General features: G+C 35.7%; 1 protein-coding gene across 1 annotated transcript; it reads left to right on the forward strand.

The window, feature by feature from the left end:
• The first annotated feature begins 5,090 nt into the window (after positions 1 to 5,090).
• On the forward strand, positions 5,091 to 21,352 carry Nup42 (nucleoporin 42). Its single transcript, XM_026414830.2, has 7 exons — positions 5,091 to 5,300; positions 7,260 to 7,488; positions 8,636 to 8,730; positions 14,755 to 14,831; positions 15,522 to 15,608; positions 17,606 to 17,684; positions 18,825 to 21,352. The coding sequence occupies exons 1-7, from the start codon at positions 5,180 to 5,182 to the stop codon at positions 19,400 to 19,402; spliced, it is 1,266 nt and encodes a 421-aa protein (XP_026270615.2). The 5' UTR covers positions 5,091 to 5,179; the 3' UTR covers positions 19,403 to 21,352.
• The last annotated feature ends 404 nt before the right edge of the window (positions 21,353 to 21,756 follow it).

Consider the following 21,756-nt stretch of genomic DNA (forward strand, 5'->3'; position numbering starts at 1 on the left):
AATTGTGGGCTGGGGATGTGGCTCAAGCGGTAGTGCCCTCGCCTGGCATGCGTGCGGCCTGGGTTCGATCCTCCAGCACCACATACAAACAAAAGATGTTGTGTCCGCCAAAAACTAAAAAGTAAATATTAAATTCTCTCTCTCTCTGAGAGAGAGAGAGAGCTTTTATAGACTAGTTTTCAAAAGCTTGATAATTCATGACTCAAATTATTCATGAGACTATCTTGATCTATTATTCACAATCAAAATGTTCCATTTACTAAACAGTTATTCAACTAAGTCTATATTCCTTTTGTCTTACATGCTGTTAACAACAAAAATTTTGGATTTGCTGCATATGCCAAGGTAAAGGAGATACTTAGAGGAAATTTTTGCTTTTTAAGGTTGATATTATTAACATATACCAAAGACAAATCCAGTCTACTCCATCATGGCACCAAACCATTTCTCACTAAACCTCAATAAATTGGTAATAAGAAAGGATATTTTATAGAACACATCATTCAACACTTGACAGATCTTTTAAATACCCTCTCTTCCTTGTAATGAAATATGAAATCACAGGAGCTTTTAGGAATATGAGATTACATGAGATTATTGACTACAGCAGTGCGTTTAGACTTTTATGACAATAAAAGACATAAATCTGATTTTTAAAAGCTTCATTTTCATCTTTCTAATTTTCCTCCTTCCCAAGATGTCTGCAACTGATTTGGGAAAAAACAAATAAAAAGTAGTCTGTGCCAGGAAATGTTGTTATTCCAACTAGAAAGCTTTTTGAGAGTTTTACACCCTCTTAATCAAAATGTAAAAATGAGATTCAAGGTTATCTGAGTCTTACTAGGATTCTCCTGACTTTATCTTCCAACTGTTTAATTCATTCCCACTATCCATATATGATTTCCAAGAACACTTTTTTATTTATACTCATGCAATCTTTTTTATTCTAATTAGTTATACATGGCAGTAGAATTAATTTTTATACATCATACATAAATGGAGTGTAACTTCTCATTCTTTGTTGTAGAATCATACCAGGCATGAAATCATATATGTATTCAGGGTAATAATGTCCAATTCATTCTATTATTATTCCTACCCCCATCCCCTTCTTTGTACCCTCTGCCTAATCCAAAGTACCTCTATTTTTCCCTACCCATCCTCTTATTGTGAATTGGCATCCACATATCAGAGAAAACATTTGGCCTTTGGTTCTGTGGGATTTTCTTATTTTGCTTAGCATGATATTCTCCAGCTCCATCCATTTACCTGCAAATGCCATGCTTTCATTATTCTTTAAGGCTGAATAATATTCTATTGTGTATCCCAAGAACACTTTCTTTTGTATTGCTCCTGTATAGAGCATGTTGTTCTTGTTTCATGTTGTACTTTGAGGATACTTTAGTTTTTTTATGTTCTTGGAGTGTTTATTTCCTCTGATTTGTTTTCTGCATATTTGCAAATATGTGTTCTCTGACTGCATTTATATTTAAAACAGACATTTAAAATTGATGGTAATTTTTGTATACAAGGGTGAGTACGATAATCAGTGAAGGGCTGGGGTGTGGCTCAGTGGTACAGCACTTGCCTAATATGCACAGGGCCCTGGATTTGATTCCAAGCACTGGGGGAAAAAAATCTGTGACTATCTTGGCCTGGGCGTGTAGCTCTGTGGTAGATCATGTGCTTAGTTAGCAAGCCTGGGTTCAATCCCCAGTACCTAAAAATGAAAAATAAACATATATGATGAGGAAATGACCAACTATTTTTGTTGGGAATCCATAACAAACCCATAGGATTTGGGGGGGGGGTGTTAAATACTCCATAAAATAATCTCCTTCCCCTTGGTTGGTGGGGTACAAATCTGGAAGAGGGCAATCTTAAGCCTAGAATTTGTGGAGCTCAGACAAAAGGAATTCCAACACATTCAATAAGCCCTAAACCCTTTCTATTTGATATCCTGAAATCTGAAACCTCTCTTGTACCTTTTATTTATTTATTAATAAAATTTATCTTCTGTCAGAGGCAATTGCCTTACAAGATGAGTTTTGTAACCAAATTCTAACCACACCATATATAGATTTTCAAAAAATCCATCCTTCTCTGGCATCCACAGTGGCTCTTAATTCCTGAGGCTTTTCAGTCTTCTCTGGGGACTTCAGTGTCCACCTTGCAGAATTTTAATTTGACCTTTTTCCTCACTTCTAAGTAATCTACTATCCACTCTTCTTCTTCCATGTACATTTAGTCTTCATACATTGTGGTTTGAGATTATGGTTATCTCCTACTATAATCAAAGATGATGTTTTTAAATTGTTTTCTTTAGATGATTTTCAGGAGTATAGGAAAGAAGTATTTTTACTCTGCCATCTTGAAACTAAAATTTTCCTTCCTATAACACTAATCTCCTGAATGCCAACAATACCCATCATCAAACTGATTACCAAGTTCTGCAAGCCTCAGCCTTAGGCTCTCATCGTCCCACACAACACTCCACTTAAGACTATCTTAATTTTGGCTTTGTCCACCTCTCCACTTTCAAAAAGCCATTGTGCTCACCTTTATTTTAGCTTTATCCACAATTGGTATTATTTGAGGTCTTCAATCCCAGCAAAGTCCTTACATATGCTGGCATTTTCAGGGATGAAAAGTCAGTGGCTACAGAGAAATTGGTTGATACAAGGAGATAACAAACATATTAAGAATTATAGAAGCCAAGTTTCATACTATCAAAGAAGAAAGTTACAATGTAGGAGGAAAATAAAATTAATCCTGTGGTCTTGGATTGGAATTAGATATTACTGTATTATATAAGTGTTTTTGTATACATACACAAACACACACACACACACACACACACGAAAAGTACATGCACGTCTATACATATGTATTTCCTAGTGATGCTCATAAAAGGACCTGGCAACAAAGAAATCACAATAACAATAAGCACACTTAAGAGCTCAGATCTTGCTACCTCCAAAAAGGGCTCTTTGGAGAGAGGAGTGATTCCAGGACTAAAGCAGAGGTAGTGTAAAATTAATCACCCGAAATGTAAAGAAGTGCTCCAAGAATCAGGTTTTTCTTTTCCTTTGTTAAAAGGACAAAGGAGCTTAAAGGGGCTTCCATTGACCAAATTAAGGATGATTTGAACATCAAAATTTTTTAAATTATATTAATGGATTCTAACCCATTGAATAAAATTTGAAATCATAAGTCCATATTTATAGGAGTAAATAAAGGAATGAACTATTTGATGAGGAATCAGATTTTTATATAATTTCAAAGTACCTTCCCACAAAATTTTAATGCCAAAGAGGAAAAGAGTATATGGTGGAGCTTTCTGGCAGACATCACCTTAATTAAGTAGTAATAGTAAACACCATATATAAGGGGACAAATTGTGCACAACCTGGTAAGTGCAATGTGAAGACCACAGCATCATTTGGTAGGGGTGGGGCCGGGGGGAGGGAAGGTATTGGGGATTGAACCCAGGAGTGTTTTACCACTGAGCACACCCTCAGTTTTTTAGTATTTATTTTCATGCAAGGTCTTACCAAGATTCAGAGGATAACCTTGAACTTGTGATCCTTCTGCCTCAGCCTCCCCAGTCTTTGGGATTACAGGTGTGTGTCATAGCTCCCAGCTCCACAGTGTCACTTTTGTGATGATCCTACCAAAATTGCATAATCTGAATGTAATCATGAGCGAACATCAAAAAAGAAGTCCATTGATGAACTTCTTCAAGACAACTAGTCTATGATCTATAAGTGTTAAGAACATGAAAATCAAGTTATGATTCAGGAATATTCTAGATTGAGAGACTAAAAAAACTTGACTCAGGCAAGCAACAATGATTTTGAACTGGGGTTCTGGGGTTTTTTATAAGGACCTAATTGGACATATGACAAAACATGAAGCCTAAGGATTAGATAGATAGTAGTAATGCATGAATATTAATGTCCTAATTTTATGACTGGGTTAACAGTTATGTAGAAGAATGCCCGTGTTTGTATGAAATATACAATAAGTATTTGGGTGATGGGCATTAGGTCTGGAACATAGTCTTGAATGGATGGGGGCAGGTTTTTGTACTGTGTTTTGTACTGTGTTTGTCCCAGTGTTCCTACAGATCCCACTGTCCTCAAAATCCGAAGTACACAAGCAAGAGGGCGGGCTTACCCCTATATCAACTATCCTAAAACCACCAGGGACAAACCTGCAGTTAATCAAAATCATACACATTAAATCACTGCAACCAAGGAGACTGCAACCAGAGGAACTATGGGGTGTCCCACCAAACAAAGACAAGACATTTATAGGAGCTGGGGTAGAGTTGAGTTCAAATGAAGCTTAAATAAAACTTCTTCGATAGGAAACAATGCAGAACTATGTGCAAAGGCATTAACATCAAGTGTGGACTGGAAAATAGGTGTGGGATGTTTCCTTGGAAATTGCAAAAACTATAAGGAATTTGTTTTCAGAAACCCTTATTGGAAGCTGTGTACCTGTGAGGCTGCTTCTGTGTCAAAGCGATTTAGTCCTGAAGGCAAAAAATGGGATGTTTCTTTCATTATTACTGATATAATTTCAAATAGTAAGTGGATTTTAAAGGGCAAGATTTCTCAGTGTGTGGAAAGGCAGCACCCACTCAAAGAACATTATGACACTTCTCAGTTCGGTTGTCCTAAAAACAAACAGTATTTCCTGTTAACGTCATAACTGGCTTTAAGGTCCACTTTCTCCCCGAGTTTTTACTTTCTGAGTGGTTACAAATGAGAAGAACGACTCCGTTTCTCAAACCACAGCTAATGGTCTCCCTTCAGCGCCCTGCTGAAGTCCTTCGTTGTCATCTCTTTCCTCTCATTTCGGACGTCAAGCTTCCCTGAGGACAGAAGGTCTATGCAGCAGTCAAACTCGGGGCCCAGTGTCGGAATAACATTCAAGCGTCCCGCTTTCTAGGTCCGCCGCAGGTGCGTCAGTACCGCTCTTTTCAAGTCCTATTGGCTAAAACCCGCGCCTCTCATCGCACTGGGGGCGGGATAAGAGGAAAAAAGGCGCGCCTTTTCCGGGCGCGAGACGCTGACGTCACAGTAGGGGACCAGTGGCTTTCCGTTGCTTGGCACTCTCTGCTTGCTGACTGGTGTTGACTGAGGACCGCTCCGTCGGCGACGCTGTAGCAATGACCATTTGTCAGTTCTTCCTTCAAGGCCGGTGCCGCTTTGGAGACCGGTGCTGGAACGAACATCCCGGCGCCCGGGGTGCGGGCGGGGGACGGCAACCACCACAGCAGCAGCCCGCAGGTGACGCTTCCCTCAATCCTCCGCCGCCAGCTGAGCCGGGAAAGGCCTGGCGTGGGGGCCCGGGCGACTGGGACCCGTCGTCCCGCGTGGGTCCCGGTGCTGGGCGTGGCGCCGCGCCGGTCAGGTGACCAGGACGTGCCCGCGTCGCGGCAGCCCCGACCTCGCCCACCTGGCTTCGAACAGTACTTTTTGATGTTTTCGTCCGCGACTTGGGCAAGTCGGTTTTTGTTGAGCAGATGAGGACCGGGGTTTGCCCCTGGTGCTAGTGCCAGACAACGAATTTTTACATCAGAAGTATGTATAAAAACTACCTTGTCGGTGAATGTCAGTGGTTGGGAGAATTCAAGTGGGTTAAGCCAGATTCTTCCTTACTGCTGTTTTGTATACTTGTCTTTTCCCCTTGACACCCTGAATCCAATTTTGATGAGCTTTTTTCCCTCCCTTGAGGGCTAGGCGAGCAACTTGAATCAGAATCAGGGCTTCATTTGCGGAAGTTGCTAACTCTTGAAATCGGATAAAGCTGTAGGCCCATACCACAGAAAAATGCACATGCTCTTAAAATTTGGGGTGAGATTGGGAGGGTGGGATGCCTGGTTCAGAACCCTCTCTCTGGGTTATAGGGAAGAGAAGCACTTCTTTCCATTCCAGGTGACTAATTGTCCTTTAAAATTCACATCGACCTGCTCCCTGGGCCTAGGATCTTGTCAAAGCATTTGTCTATAAGGGGAAGAGGAGGTTTTGTTTTCTTAAGATTGGAATTTTGTGCTTTAAAATATCAGGAGTTCCTTCCTGTTCCTTTTCACTCCTCTCCTTTAGGGTTAATTTATCTGATTCTTCTGTCGGTTTCATGTCTGAGCCCTCTTGTAGAAGACAGTCCTTTTGTGTCATCCGTAGTGGATCCAGTAAAATATCCAAACCAAAAATCAGGACTCAAAATCTGATAAACATGAATGTATTTTCCAAAGACAATGTGATATTCAGCAGTTTCTGGAGGCTTGCTTTAAGTGTTGTTATTAGAAAGTAAATGTTGAGTGAATAGACCTTGTGGGTGAAAAAATTTGAATAAAATTCAACAGATAGTGTATTTAGCTCCCAGAAACTAATCAATACTTACGGAGTTGTAAAGCCCAAAATTGTGAAGATCAAATGCAACATACCAAAAGAGGAAGTGAATTTCTACAGTTGTGTGATTCCCCCAAAGGATTTGGATACCATTAACTCCTATTTCAGGGATCTTGTTCAGCAGTCTTCTCCCTTTTCTCTATGGATTTATCAGCTAATTTAAAGTTGAGGATGAACTTTTATAACGAAATATACCTCCTGTTATTCTGGTTCTTAATATATTTAATGGCACATATGGAATTCTATCAAATAAGATGAATTACCTTGATCTTACCCCAGTGATAAGATTAAAGACAAAATAGAGATAGGAGAGAGTCTTGTTAGTTTATTTTGATACTTATGAACTCAATGCACTTTATTCATATGTCAGTTACCCATAAAATATGTCTATAAAAGGTGGATATGAAGGTTTATTTTCCCAGAGGGAAGACTGAGTTGAATAAACATCTATTCAAGGAAGGGGCATAGAATTTAATCTTTTATTCTTTGTCCAGTTTATTCATTGCTCTGGTTAATTAATTGTCAGTTTTTTTAGCCTTTTCTTCTGTATAAGGCCTAGTGGGGGAGCAAAGAATGATAAAAACACAGCTTTTTATCCTGAAGGACCTTATGATTTAAGGTGTCAAATAGCAATTAGACCATATGTGATTTGTTACTACACCTAACTATGCAAATTGGAAATGAAGAGATTATCATTTGAAACAAGTTGAAATGTAGTACTTTGTTAAACCTTTGTGTAATCCCTAGACATAATAAAACAAAATATAATGAAGATTTTCAGGATTTAATAGAGAAGTTGATAATAAAATTATTCTTTTATTTTTATATTTGTTTTAGGTAATAATAGGCGTGGATGGAATGCCACCAGTCAGAGATATTCCAGTGTCATCCAGCCATCCAGTTTCTCCAAATCCACACCATGGGGGGGCAGCAGAGATCAAGAAAAGCCATCTTTTGGTTCTTTTGATTCTGAAGCTTCAACTAGCAGGAACAGGGGCTTTGGATTTTCTGAGAACCCATTTGCTTCACCTAACTCTGATGAGCAGACAGATGAAAAGAAACTTCTGTAAGTGAAAGCCTTAAGGGAAATTACTTCCCATTTGCTTATTTTTTTTCCAAAGCACCTGTAGGGTTTTTTGTTTTTTTTTTTTTTAAAGAAGGTAATCTGTTACTAAATCAAAGTAATCAAAAACAAAACAAAAATCTTTCATGATCCTATCATCAGAGCTAACCGTTAATTTGTTTTATAACATTCTGTGCTTTATTTTACTGAAAAATATATTTCCATAGCATACCTAAGATTAGTCCTGCATAAGGTCATTGTAAATTATGAGTGTTTTACAAAGTATTTCAGAACAACTTGTAATTTTGAAAGTCACTGATAGCATCACTTATTCTTGTTTCTAAAACTTTTACTTCAGTTAACCCTGTTCAGACTGACTTCATTCATTTTGTGTAGTATATTCATGACATTTCTTAAGAACATATATAGTAAAATTATGACTGGTGCCCAAATAGTGTTTGGCTGTCTATAATATTTCCTTAGCTCCTGGCTCCTAAGACAAAATTTCTGTATAATGGTTAATCTAACTAAATTAGAATCAGTAGTAAATATTTTGAGCCATATAAATTATTCAGTTGTTTTGCAGTGCTAGGGATTAAACAGAAGGCCTTGTACATTGCTAAGTAAATATCAGGGTTTTTTTAAGTAAAAAAAACAACAAAACTCTCTTATATTTGTTGTAATCCTAAATTTATAACAGTATTCTCCATGAAATCTATCATTTTATTAATTGTTGCATTCTGGGTGGGGAGAAACTTTGAATCAGTTAAGTGGTAATTTCTAATGTTCCCAGCTAAGTGATCAATGATGTTTATGATAATAAACAGAGATTAAAGTTAGTATTGTGTATTTTAGTATATTTTTGTTCTTTAAAAGAATGTGTGGCATTTATAATATATAATTAAGTATATTGGCTAATGATTTACTAATTGGAAAACAAAATTATTAATTTCTCTGTATTATTTATAATCACAAAATATAATTTGTATTTCTATCAGCTTGTGCTTTAAAGAAAATTCTTCAGGAAATAACTGGAAAAATCTAAATTATGTATTTTACAACAATTTAAAATTTCAATTATTGAAAATCACAAGCAATAAATTTTAACAAATACTTGAAAAAATCCTTTACTTTTTTTTTTTTCCCCCAGGGAAGGAATTGTGAAAGATATGGAAGTTTGGAAATCATCAGGACAGTGGATGTTTTCAGTTTATTCACCAGTGAAAAAGAAACCTAATATTTCAGGTAACTAAGACATTGTATTTATGTGTTTTTGTGTTTTATTTGTTTCATTGTTGTTTGGGTTTTTGTTTGGTTGGTTTTTTACAGTGCTGGGGAATGATCCCAGGGCTTCATACATGCTAGGCAAGCGCTCTACCACTCATTTACACCCTTTAGCCCGGAAACTCTGTGTGTGTGTGTTGTTTTTGTTTGTTTATTTGTTTTGGTACTGGGAATTTAACTCCAGTTGAATAGTGGGTTGAATAGTGGGTATTCAACCACTCAGTTGCTTAGCGCCTCACCATTGCTGAGGCTGGCTTTGAACTCATAATCCTCCTGCCTCGGCCTCCTGAGCTGCTGGGATTACAGGCATGCACCACCTCACCCAGCTCAAAATTGTGTTTTTAAAATACACTCTAAAACTTATTTTCTAGTTGAGCATTATGATACATTCCTGTACTCCCAGAAACTCAAGAGACTGAGGCAGGAGGATGGCAAATTTAAGGCCAGTCGAGGCAACTTAGTGAGACTCTATCTCAAAATTTAAAAAAAAGGGCTGGTTCGGGATATGTAGCTCAGGGAGAAGTACTCCTGGGTTCTATACCCATTACTGCAAATAATAAATAAATAAAACTTACTTTCTAAAACAAAGATCATGCTAAATGAATTCATGACAAACAGCTGCTTATAGGAGAGTGGGACATTGTCTAAAGTATCCAAGTATTCTAAATTAATAATTTATAGAGATCGCAATTGGAGAATGTAGTTCCTTTAAGATACATAATTCCTATGAGAAACATAGTCATATTGGGACCCACAACAATTCCAATACCATAAACCTACAAAAAGGCTTTGCTTTCTTGATTCCCTTATGCAAAACCCCAGAACCTCCTTGCTGCCTGCAGTGAATAATAGTCACAAGTCACACATTCTACCTTCCATTAAGGCCTTTCCTGCCTGGCTTTGTTCTTTATTCTCACTTTTCTAAGAATACTTATTTTTCATAAAGCATGTTGAGATCTTATTCTGGAGATAGTATTTGAAGATTAGGAGCCTTACCCAGACTACTACAAGGCTAGCATTTCTTTTAAATTACCCATTTTCCATTTTCTTTTGTCCACAATCCCTAAGCACTTTCTGGCTTAAAACCTAGACCACCAGGTTTTCCCAAAGGTCCTGGGCCTTTGCCTGTTGAGGAAGCAGATACTTAGCAGATAGGAGACCTTAGAATCAGTGCCCCAGAATTATGAGAATCTTCCTTCATTCTTTCAGTCTGCCTCCTTTTTCTCTGTGAGAATTGGTATCACAGCACTACTTATTTATTCTCTTATTATTCATTTAGCAAATATTGAATTTCTTTTATGCCAGGCCCTATTCTAGGGTAGATGATATATAGCGATAAATAAAGCAAATGAGTTATGAAATTTTATATAGATATATAAAAAATCAGGGATTGAACCCAAGGGCACTTAGCCATTGAGCCACATCCCCAGCCCTTTTTATTTTTTAATTTTGAGACAGGTCTCACTAGATTGCTTGCAGCCTCGCTAAGTTACTGAGGCTGACTACAAACCTGCAATCCTCCTCCCTCAGCCTCCTGAGCCACTGGAATTATAGGCATGTGCTATCACACCCATCATGAAACTTATATTCTTGAGAAAGTGTTTTAGTCAGCTTTTGCATCACTGTGACTATAATATCTGACAGTAACACTTGGAGGAAGAAACATTTATTTGGGGCTCATGGTTTCAAAGATTTCAGTCTATAGATGGCCAACTCGATTACTCTGGGCCCAAGGTGAAGCAGCATATCATGGGGAGGGTTGTGTTGGAGGGAAGCTGCTCTCCTCCTGGCAGCCAAAAAGCGGGGGATAATGGAGCCAGAAGATGAAGAGCCCTTCCAGGGCATGCCCTCAGTGACCCATCTCTAGCTATGCTCCACCTGCCTACAGTTACTACCCAGTCATCAGTTCATTCAAAATAGGATGCACTGATTAGATAAAATAATTATTTTATCTGTGAATATTCCTGCATTAACAGGAGCTTTTGGGGACACCTCATATTCATATAACAGGAAAGAATACAAGAAGGAATGCAAATAAGTAGCATAATTTCAGATAGTGAATATAGTCTGTAAAGAAAATAATAAAATCAAGCCTTTAATCAGACTAAATATTAATACTTGTACATTAAGTCTTAATCAGTTCAGAATTAAACCTAGTGCCTAATGCCCTAAAAGCAGTGGTTCTCAAAATGAGGCATATGGATCCTTGAATAGAGTTCCCATATAAAATATAAGACATACAGTTGAATTTAAGTTTCAGATAAACAATAATATTTTTATACATGTATAATATGTATTTGTTATATATCATTTATACATATCATATTTATATGTGTACACATATACAATATAACAATATAATATATGGGACATACTCATACTAAAAAAGTATTGTGCACTTACACAGCACTTTATAGGCTGTGTAAGTGCAAAATATTTCATAATGATACTAAGAAATTAATTGGCATTTTCACTGTGTTGACATTTGTACTGTTGGTATAAACTGATGAGTAAAACCAACACACTTATATTTTAGCATGAATCAAGGCAGAGATGACGAACTACTCGTTGACTATAGTAATCACAATAAAGAAAATTTTTAAATGCCATTTTAATTTAAGAATGTCCTTAATAAAGAGATAAAAATTACTCATTTTATTAATTCTTAATACTTGAGTATACACTTCAAATATTCTGCATGACAAAATGGGAAACACATAAAATGCTTCTGCCCCGCTCTCAAATGTGATATTTATCTTGAGGGGAGGACATTTGTGTGATCAAGTTGTGAGATGAGATAGTCACTTTTTTCAGACAGTTTTTACTGGAAAGAATGACAGCTATGGTTATTCAGACATATGTATTTGGCAAATATATCCTAAAGTATTGATTAAAGTGAGTAAATGCAGTAAGCCTGTAACTTCAAAGAAAACAACTGACAGTTTCATCAGTGATAAAATTCAACTTTTTATGCAAAAATTAGAATTATAGAAAACTCTTCTGTCACCTCAGTAATGGCTTGTTAGTACTCAGCATACTTCTGGTAAAATGGATGGCAGCATTAACAAATGTGAGTTTTTAAAATATTATATAATGATATGTACCAATATTTGAACATAACTCATTGTACCAGTACTTTCCAAATAACTAATGTGTAATGTTAAAAAAAATTATGTATGACTAAAAATCTTTTCTAAAAACAAGATAAACCAGTGGATTTTTAATATGATAGTCCAAAAAGCTCATTAGGACAGAGTCCCCATTACAACTATCTTTTAAGAAACAACCACTTGGGGCTGGGGCTGTAGCTCAGTGGCAGAGCACTTGCCTATCATATGTGAGGCATTGGATTCGAGTCTTAGCATCACATAAAAAAGTAAATAAAGGTGTGCTGTCCATCTACAACTACAAAAAAAAAAAAATTAAAGAACAACAACAAAAAAAAAACAGCCATTTGCCAAGTTTTGGTGTGTCAAGTCAAAGAAAAATGTCCACAATTATCTGAAAAAGCCATTCAAGTCTTCCTTTTCTGGTAACAAATCTATGTGAATATTTTTTTCGTATACGTCAACCCTATTAAGACCATAATCACCAGCAACAGAATGAAGTAGAAGCATATTTAAGAATCTCTGAAGCCAAACATTAAAGAGATTTAATAGTGCTATTCGTTTCACTAATTTTCTTTGATGGAAAATAAATGTATGTGATACAAGATTAATTATTTTTAAATAATTAATATTTCTAAATTTCTGTTTTTATTTCAAATGTGGTGTAATTATCCATATTTTTTATATACATACACACACACACACACACACACACAGACAAGAGCTTTCTGGTATCCTTAATGATTTTTAAGAATATAAATGGGTCATGAGACCAAAAAAATGGAGTTCTGCTGTCCTTAGGCATCCATTATAAATAATGAATTAGCTAAGTGCAGTGTCACATTCTTGTTATCACAGAAACTTGGGAAACTGAGGCAGGAGGATCATTAAGTTTGAGTACAGCCTGGGCAACTTAACTGACCCTGACTCAAAATAAAAAGGTCTGGACAAATGTTTGAAATGTCAAGATTATTGTACTGTCATGTGTAACAAATAAAAAAAATAAATTTTAAAAAATAAAAAGGGCTGGAGATATAGCTCAGTGATAAAGTACTCCTGGCATTAATCTGCAGTACTGCAAAAGGGAAGGAAGGAACTTTTTCTATGTATCTAGAATAATACTCTTTTTGTACCACCATTGAAAAACTAAGAAAATAGTAAGATCATTTCTGTGTTCTGTGGTTCACACTGGTTGAGCATGGCTGGAAAGAATAGCAGGGAAAGTATTCCTTTAGATAGAGTGGCTATCCATTCTTACCAGTGCAATATTGGGGCTGAGCCCTGAATGAAGAAAAGGTACCCATTATAGGAAAATTGGGGGAAAACATTCCTGGCAATACAGAGACAGGAGTGGAAACAAGATTGGCACACTAAATGAGGCCCGAATCATGGGAGAATAAACAAGGGAAAGAGTAACAAACATAAAACCAGGTAGCCAAGGCCAGGTGATGGACAGCCATGAAGACCTTTAAGCAGAAGACAGGTATGGTCTAATTGAAAAAGCTCACTCAGGCTACTATATGAAAAATGTGGTTTGTTGGGAGTGGGGACAGAAGTAGAGGCGGAGAAGCAAATTAGGAGATAATTGCAGCTGAAGAGTAGAGTTATTAGCAGTAGAGATAAAATTCAAGTTCTGTTTTAGAGCCTCAACTGGCAGGTTGTTAAATATGAGATATGGGTAAAGAGAGAAATCCAATGATTCTTTGGTTTTTTTTGGCCGGGGTAGATGATGTTAGAGTTAATGATATCTGGATTGCAAGGAGTTTTCTGTAGAAAACATCCTGAACGTTTTTTTCCTTTCTTAATAAGTTTTCCCAATTATTGGTGTAGAAAACTTGGGAAATACAAAAATATATAAATAAAATCATCTGAAGTCACAAAAGGTAACAACTGAAACATTTTAGTATATTTTCTTCAAAACATATACATATGCAAACATATTTCATGTGTGTGATTTAGGATCATAATTATCTAGTCTTGTACTATACTTTTTTTTTTGTCTTTGTTCTGTGTTTTGAACCCAGACTCTTGCATGTGCTAGATGCTAGGCAAGTGCCCCTCCCTGAGCTTATATTCTAAGTTTTTGTTTTGTCTCTACTACTAGAAACACTGGAATGAACATCCTTATACATACATTTTTGTTTACATTAAAACTGTTTCCTGAAGTTAAATCCTAGATATTTGTATTACATGTCAGAGGTTGTGAACATTATTAAAACTTGTGATGATTATTGAGAATTTTACCCCCAGAAAAGTTGTTCCATTTTAATTCCCTTAACAGCATTTTGGGAGAATATTCACATCTTAAATTATTTAACAGTAAATATCTTCTATTTTTAATTTTTGCCAGTTCTATAAGTAAACTATTTTATCTCTAGTTTAACATGTAGTTTAAAATTTAACTTTATTTATTTACTGGCTATTTGAATTTTTTGTGAGTTACTTGTTCTTTCTTTGCCCATATTAACTTTTCTTATTGATTTATAAGATCTACTTACACATTAAGGATGTTAGCTCTTCTCCTGTCATATATGTTGCAATATCGTTTTCTTATTTACCATTTGCCTTTTAGTTTTATTTATTGTAGACTAACAAAATTTTTTAGACTAAAGTTTGAATGTATATATAGTCAGATCTTTGTTTTCTTTCCACTCATATTTAGAAAGTTTCTCTCCTCTCAAAAGGTCAAATAACTATATTTTATTCTAATTTTATACTTTACTAAACATTAAGTAGAACATAAACTGAATTCTTTTCCTTATGATTATGAAAATTTTCTGATAATTGACTTTTAACATTTTCTTGTCTAGTACCTCTAGCTTTACTATTAAAATTATTGATATTTATTTTAAATATTCGAATTGATTCCTCACTTCAGGTTTTACAGACATTTCACCAGAGGAATTGAGGCTTGAATACCATAACTTCTTAACCAGCAATAACTTACAGAGTTATGTAAGTCTGTTTCCTATTCATCTACCTCAATAATAAATTGGTGTCAATTACTGTTTTCAATGTCTGTAGTGGCTTGCTTGTGTTTTGGGAAAGTTATGGAAACCAGTTTTTTTATAGGAAAGCTTTTTTTTGCCCCATCCTAAATTTTTTTCTTTGAAATTGGTTGGTTATCTAAGATGATAATAGTATATTTGAATACAGTAATTAAGAATATTATGATTTTTATTATAAGTCACCCAGCATTCATTCTCAGAAATCAGACCTTTTCATCAATTGACAATACATTGGTTGAGCATCTATTAGGTGTAGATACCATGATGAATGTTAGAGAAACAAAGTTAAGAAGCCATCTATTAAGTTGGGTTAATAGAATAGACTGAGTTGGGAACCTGAAGGAAAATGGTATGTTTTTCTATTGTTGACAGTTATGATCATGCATTTCAACTAGTACATTTATTCACCTCATCTCCAAATATAACTAACTCTGAGTTACCAGGTACTTGTGATTAATCAAGTAACACAAGGAGTTGGAGATCAGGGAGGGGCAACTATAGTTTGAATATCTTTGGCAAACAGGAGCAAGTCAATGCAGATTTTTATAAATTAGGCACCATAAAACTTTTGTGAAGTTGTTATTGAAGAAATTGATTTAAACACTTGAGTTACTACGTTTCTGTCTTCTCTCCTCAGCTAAATTCCATCCAACAGTTAATAAGTCAGTGGAGTAATAGGATAAATGAACTGAAAAGTCTAACTTCCTCAACGAAAGTAGCTTTGGTGAGTATTTCTTTAGAGAAATATCTTAATCACTTTTTTGTAGAGGATATTTCACTTTGGATTTGGAAAGCAAAACAAAATGTCAAGAATTATGATATACATTCTTAAGATGATATTTAGAGTCAGGGTGCTGGAATTGTTTTTTCTATGTTTCTCAGAAAAGCAGGGATAATTATGCTTTTAAAAAAAACTAATTTTAGGTAGTTTTTGATAGTACTAGTTTTCAAAATTGGGAAATATTACATAAATTTAAGTATTTAAGGTTATCTGTTTTAAAAGAAATTACATTGGAAATGATATAAATGCATATTCAGACTAATGTATACTTCTGGGACTAAAGGACCTTGATCATAGATAGGTTCCTTGTAGGCAGAAATGCCTTTAGAACATATATACCCACTTTTCTCCAAAGGTACAGGGTCCTGACTGGACTCTTAGTTGCAAGCTAATTTCTTGGACCTTTCAGTTATAATGACATTTGAATTTTAGTGGGACTTCTAATAAGTATTCTGTCTGTGAGAATGAACCACCATCACTGTTGATGAGAAGTGATGGAGAAAAAGATACTTGAGTCCAAGGAACTGCAGAACTTCTCTCAGGGTGGGGAGTTTCCCTTTCTTTGCTAACTTCCTAGGGCTCCTTCATAGTTGATTTGGTTACAATCCATTCTCAACTGGCTTAATAGTTTATCACTTCTTTTTCTCATGAGTAGTAGAGACCAAAAAAGGAAAAAAGTACATACTGTATGATTTGTTTTTATGAAATAAAAAAGACACATCTCTTCTATAGTGATAAGCAGATGAGTGGTTGTCTGAAACCAGGAGTTAGGAAAGGGTTGACTGAGAAGGGAAAAAGGGGACTTTTAGGGGTAACAGTAATGTTCTGAATTTTGATTATAGAAGTGGTTACAAGATTGTCAGAACTCATGGAAATATTTACATAAAATGAGTATATTTTATTTTATGTAAATTAGACCTCAATGAAGTTAAATTTTTAAAAATGCTATTGAGGCTTCCAAATGAGAGAAATTATATTTGCTTACTTTGATTAGGAACATCTTGGAAGTAGTCTGAAAAGTTTCTTGAAAAGGAAATTAAGAAATTATTATTTAGCAGTTAAAACTGTACATGGTGGCACACACCTGTAATCCTAGCAACTCAAGGGGCTAAGACAGGAAGAATGCATGTTCAAGGCCAGCCTGGGCAACTTACTAAGACCCTGTCTGAAAATAAAATTTTAGAAAGACCTGGGGATGTAGCTCAGTAGTAGAGCAACTGTGATTTTAATCCCCAGTTCTACAAAAGAAAAAGAGAAGAGAAAAGGGAAAAAAAGATGTCAGTGGAGTTGAAAGAGCATAAAATATTTTTAGGGAAGAGGAAATATTCAGTGGATTTTAGTGGTAAGCTTTTAATAATATAATTGTGGATTCAGTTCAAGCATTGGAGTAGACTGAATATCCTCTAAAGGTTGTTTGTATCTACATTTATATTTCTTGATAAATGTAGAATCCAATCTTATAGAGAGTAAAATGTATTATTAAACATTATTTTCTGATTGGCATATGTGCTCATTGCTGATATCTAGAAAGTAATTTAAAAGCATACAATTTTTAAAATCATAATTTCTCAGCCAGAGACAGTCACTTAACTTTTTGGGGTTTTGTTGTTGTTGTTGTTTTGAGTGTGCTAGAAATTGAACCCAGAGCCTTGCACTTCCTAGGCAAATGCTCAACCATTTAGCTAAATTCCCAGCCCCTATTATTGATTTATTAATGTACTTTTTTTCTATGCATATTTGTATTTTTAGTTTATAGTATACTTTATACAATATTACATCTTACCCTTTTGAACATCCCTTTATGGGCATTTTACATGTTAAACATTTAACTTCACACTTTTAAATATACATTTCAAAAATTTAATTTGACTGTTAAGTGTATAGAAAAGGTAATTGAGAACTATTCATCAAGCACTTTATGTTTGCATACTCTTTTTAAGCTCTCTGATGATGGAGTAAATCAAGCAGCAGCTACATTTGGATTTGGAAGTAGGCCAGCAGGAACATTTGGATCACCAAGTAAGTGATGAAGTAATGCTGGACTTCACTCAATCAGAAAAGTAGAATTTTGTAGGTTTCAAATGAAAAAGCCTGAATTATCATTTTAAATCACCCTTGCCAGATAGAGGAAAACTTCAAAGAGAGATTTTGGTTTTTTTACATTCCAGAATTTGTGATCATAATTGTATTTTGCTTTGTATTCACAGTTATGCATTCTTAAGCTGGAACCAAAAGTTGGTGCATTCTGCTTCTTGCAAGTCATCTCTGCTAATAAATTATAAGAAGCAAGGATAATTAATTAGGGAAAATATTTTATTTGGGTGATTTCTGTAAACAAGGGACTATAATTCTTGTGCATTTAAGCAGTCTAATGTGCCATGAAATTATTTTAAGTTTTTTTTTTCTATGAGAATTGTTTTTAAAGTGTTCTCTTTGGATTAATTGTAGATATATTTCAAAATGTTACTGATTTTTAAGTCTGAATACTGACCTGACAAGCAAGTATTTAAACTCCACTCTGGATGGTAGGGTGGTTATCAATGAAAGTTGTATGACTTATATTTCTGTGCCATCAAATATAGGTAACAAAATCAATTGGGCGATTCTGCTATTTGAATTTCAACTATTGGCCGCTTTGGCCCTAAATAAAAGGGTTACTTTAAGTTGATTATTTTATTAATACATCCTAATTTCTAAAAGTTTGGTTGAATATTTTTCTTAAGTAATTGTTTATAAAATAAAAGCTGGAAGTTTTTTTAAATAAATAAATCACCCTTGCCAGTTCTGCCACCTACCATGATGGAGCCTCAGAGATCTTGGCTCATCAAGCATTTGTGAAAGAGGCCAGAATGGGCATGTTCTTTGAAAGACACTACAGCTTAGGCTTTAGTTCATTTTAGGAATGTTTCTCAAGAGTTTCACAGGAATACATATCTATGGTAGCAGTACCTTTGAGAACATTTTTGTCACTGCATAGCTGTCAAGTGACAATTCAGGTAAGACAGAGTGGCACACCAAAAGTGGAAAGGCCATTGCCTGGTCCCTGAGACTTCTCTAGGGTGAAGGTAAATCACAGTAGCAAAAATATCGGGAAAATAGGGTTCAGTGCATTTGTCCTAACCTCTCATTTTAACTTTTTTCTTTTTCTGTTTTTGGTAGGTTTTCCAGTGAATAACAGCAGCAGTGATAATGCTCAGAATTTTAGTTTTAAAACAACCCCTGGATTTGTCACTGCCTCTTCTGGAAGCCCTTCAGTGTTCGGGAGTCCTCTAACATTTGGAGCTGTACCCTCTGCCAGTTCAGCCACCTCTACTTCCACTCCAACTGTTGGATTTGGGAAGCCTGAAATTACATCTGCTGTTTCATTTTCATTTAAAAGTCCTTCAGCTTCCAGTTTTGGATCACCTGGATTTTCAGGATTTCCTGCTTCCTTGGCAGCGGGCCCTGTTGGAGCTCCAGTGGCCTCAGCCTTTGGAAACACCAGTTCTATGGCTGGTTTTGGTAGTCCCAGCTCACATTCTTACACTGCCTTTTCCAAGCCATCTAATGACATCTTTGGAGATAGCAACATATCCACCTCTCTCCCATTCTCAAATGTCATCATCACCACAGATAATGTGTTATTCACACCCAAGGATCAATTAACAGTAGAAGAACTAGAACAATTTCAGTCTAAGAAATTTATCCTGGGAAAAATTCCATTAAAGCCACCACCTGTGGAGCTTCTAAATATTTAAAAGGGCAATTTTAAATACAGAAAAGAACGGCTTTTAAATAAGAGGTTTTTGTTTCTGTTTTTGCAGTGCTGGATTTGAACCTGGGGCCTGTGTGTACTAAGCAAGCACTTTCCACTGTGCCATACTCCCAGCCTTATAATGGCTTTTGAACTTGTCTTGAGTGGTTCACATAAAAGAGCATACATACACACACACAGAAACACACACACACACACATTTTTGAGGAATGTAAGCTTCAATAATACTTTAGGGATTTTAAAGTTTGACATTTTTTTCTTAAGCCTAAGTAAAACATATCCAAAACTATAAATAAGTAAATACACAACAAGCAAGGGAATTTGGACAGTGGTGGGAGCATGATTATGAACTGAAAAAAATATTGTACTGAATAATCTCATTCTATCTCACTTTATTGTCTCTTACCCTTTAAAGTTGTGTGTGTGTGTGTGTGTGTGTGTGTGTGTGTGTGTGCGTGTGCGCGCGCACGTGTATGTGTGTGCCTGGGGATCAAACCCAGGGCCTGTTCGTGCTAGGCTAGACCTCTTATCTGTTCCTCCCTCCCTAGGCTTCCAATTCCTTTTCTCTTACCCTCAGTGGGGTAAGAGAAAAGAGTTCAGAAACAAGACTAGGATGTTCCAGCTAGATTGACGTGGCTGCCTTCTTTACTCCAAGCTCCATTCTTTCAGTTTTGCCTTTCCACTTTTATCTCCTTTAACAAAGGAATAATTGAAAATCTTCAAAAAGTGAGGGAATCTTTTTAAGAAGAATGCTTTAAAGTATGAGAAAAATAATGACTTTTTCTTTCCCTTCAAATATTAAAGTATTACAGAAGAAACTCAAAAGGTCCAAAATTCTTTAATACTCATGAAGGGCAAATTAAAATAACGAAATGCCACATCTTGTTCATCCACCTGATAAAAATGAAATCTGACAACAAATATTGGTGAAGGTGTAATATTGTAGAAATTCATGCTATTGATGGAAGTGTAGATTGTTGCAAATACTTAAAAAAGAGCAGTCTGGCAGCATCTAATAACGTTGAAGGTGTACAACCTCTACAGCTTAGCAGTTCCACTTCTATGCAAGACCTTCCTCCTCAAAGTGTGGTCCTAGGACTAGCAGCATCAACACCACATGGGAAATTAATACATATATGCAAAAAGCCAGGTCTCGCCCCAAACTCAATCAGAAACTGCATTTTCGAAAAGACTCAAGTGATTTGTATGCACGTGGATGTATGAGAAGTTTGTGTACATAAACAAGGACGTATAAAAATGTACATAATATTGTTTATAGCAGCAAATGAAAGCAACAAGAAGTCCCTTCACAGAATAGCAGATAAACTGGTATGATGGTGGGCTGCATCTGCACAGCTCGTGACAAGTATAAACAACCAAAATGAGGCAGATGAGAATTACATGTGTGATGTAGTATTTAAAATTGCAAGTTATGTTGCTTATGGATACAACATAGGAATAGAAACATGGGAATAATAGGCTCCAAATTCAAAATAGTATTTACCTTGGTTAGAGTAAGAAAATGAATGGGATCGGAGTGGTATAGACAGGAAGCTTTATGTGTGATATTTTTAAAATGTGACTTAAATCAAAGCTTTATATGACTGTGGTAAAATTTAACAGTGGATGACAAGTACATAGTTACAATTATTATTTCCTGTACTTTTCCATATGCCTGAAATAGGTCCCTAAATGTTCAAAGATTTTAGAAAACACAAAAGAATGCCTTTTTTCACCCTAAATTGTGTATTAAGTAACTTTCTGATTCCTAAAGTGATCACTGTGCATTGGCTGGTTTGTCAAATTGTGTTGAAGTCTGTTGGATTAAACATGCCACCCTGATAAACTTTGTTCAAATACTGAAGCCCAGAAGCAAAACTGCTCTGGAGAACATTTGAGTATAGCCAATTAAATTTTAGAGTACACATTCGAGTATTTGTGAACAAAATGAAAATTATATCTGATGAACTGTGTAAGGCTTTGTATTTGTTTCAGTACACCAGACAAGGAAGATAATCTAGAATCAGTATGTTAAGTGTGACCTTGAGGCTGTTATCAGCCACATGTCCTCAAGCAACTAGAAATCTAGCCTTGTTTCCTTGGTCATTGATCACTTAAATGGCATTCACTTCCCACAACATTGAAGCAGAAGAGTAGGGTAATTTTTCTGGTGATGCCTTTGTCACATTTGAGCTTTTTCCATTTGGAAACCTATTTGAAACCATTTGTTTCTCCTATGACTCACATCTCCCCTCCACCACAAAAAAAAAAAAAAAAAAATTCTTAATTGATTTATCTAATATTTCAGAATCTGCTCAACTGAGACATTTTACATAA

This window comes from Urocitellus parryii, chromosome 3 (genome assembly GCF_045843805.1).
Source record: "Urocitellus parryii isolate mUroPar1 chromosome 3, mUroPar1.hap1, whole genome shotgun sequence".
In the NCBI taxonomy this organism is placed as follows: domain Eukaryota; kingdom Metazoa; phylum Chordata; class Mammalia; order Rodentia; family Sciuridae; genus Urocitellus; species Urocitellus parryii.

Excerpts from the sequence above, each read along its gene's own strand:
- Nup42 (XM_026414830.2), top strand. The coding sequence starts at position 5,180 with ATGACCATTTGTCAGTTCTTCCTTCAAGGCCGGTGCCGCTTTGGAGAC. Across the intron at positions 5,301-7,259 it reads ACCACAGCAGCAGCCCGCAG|GTAATAATAGGCGTGGATGG; the intron begins GTGACGCTTCCC and ends TATTTGTTTTAG. Across the intron at positions 7,489-8,635 it reads ACAGATGAAAAGAAACTTCT|GGAAGGAATTGTGAAAGATA; the intron begins GTAAGTGAAAGC and ends TTTTTCCCCCAG.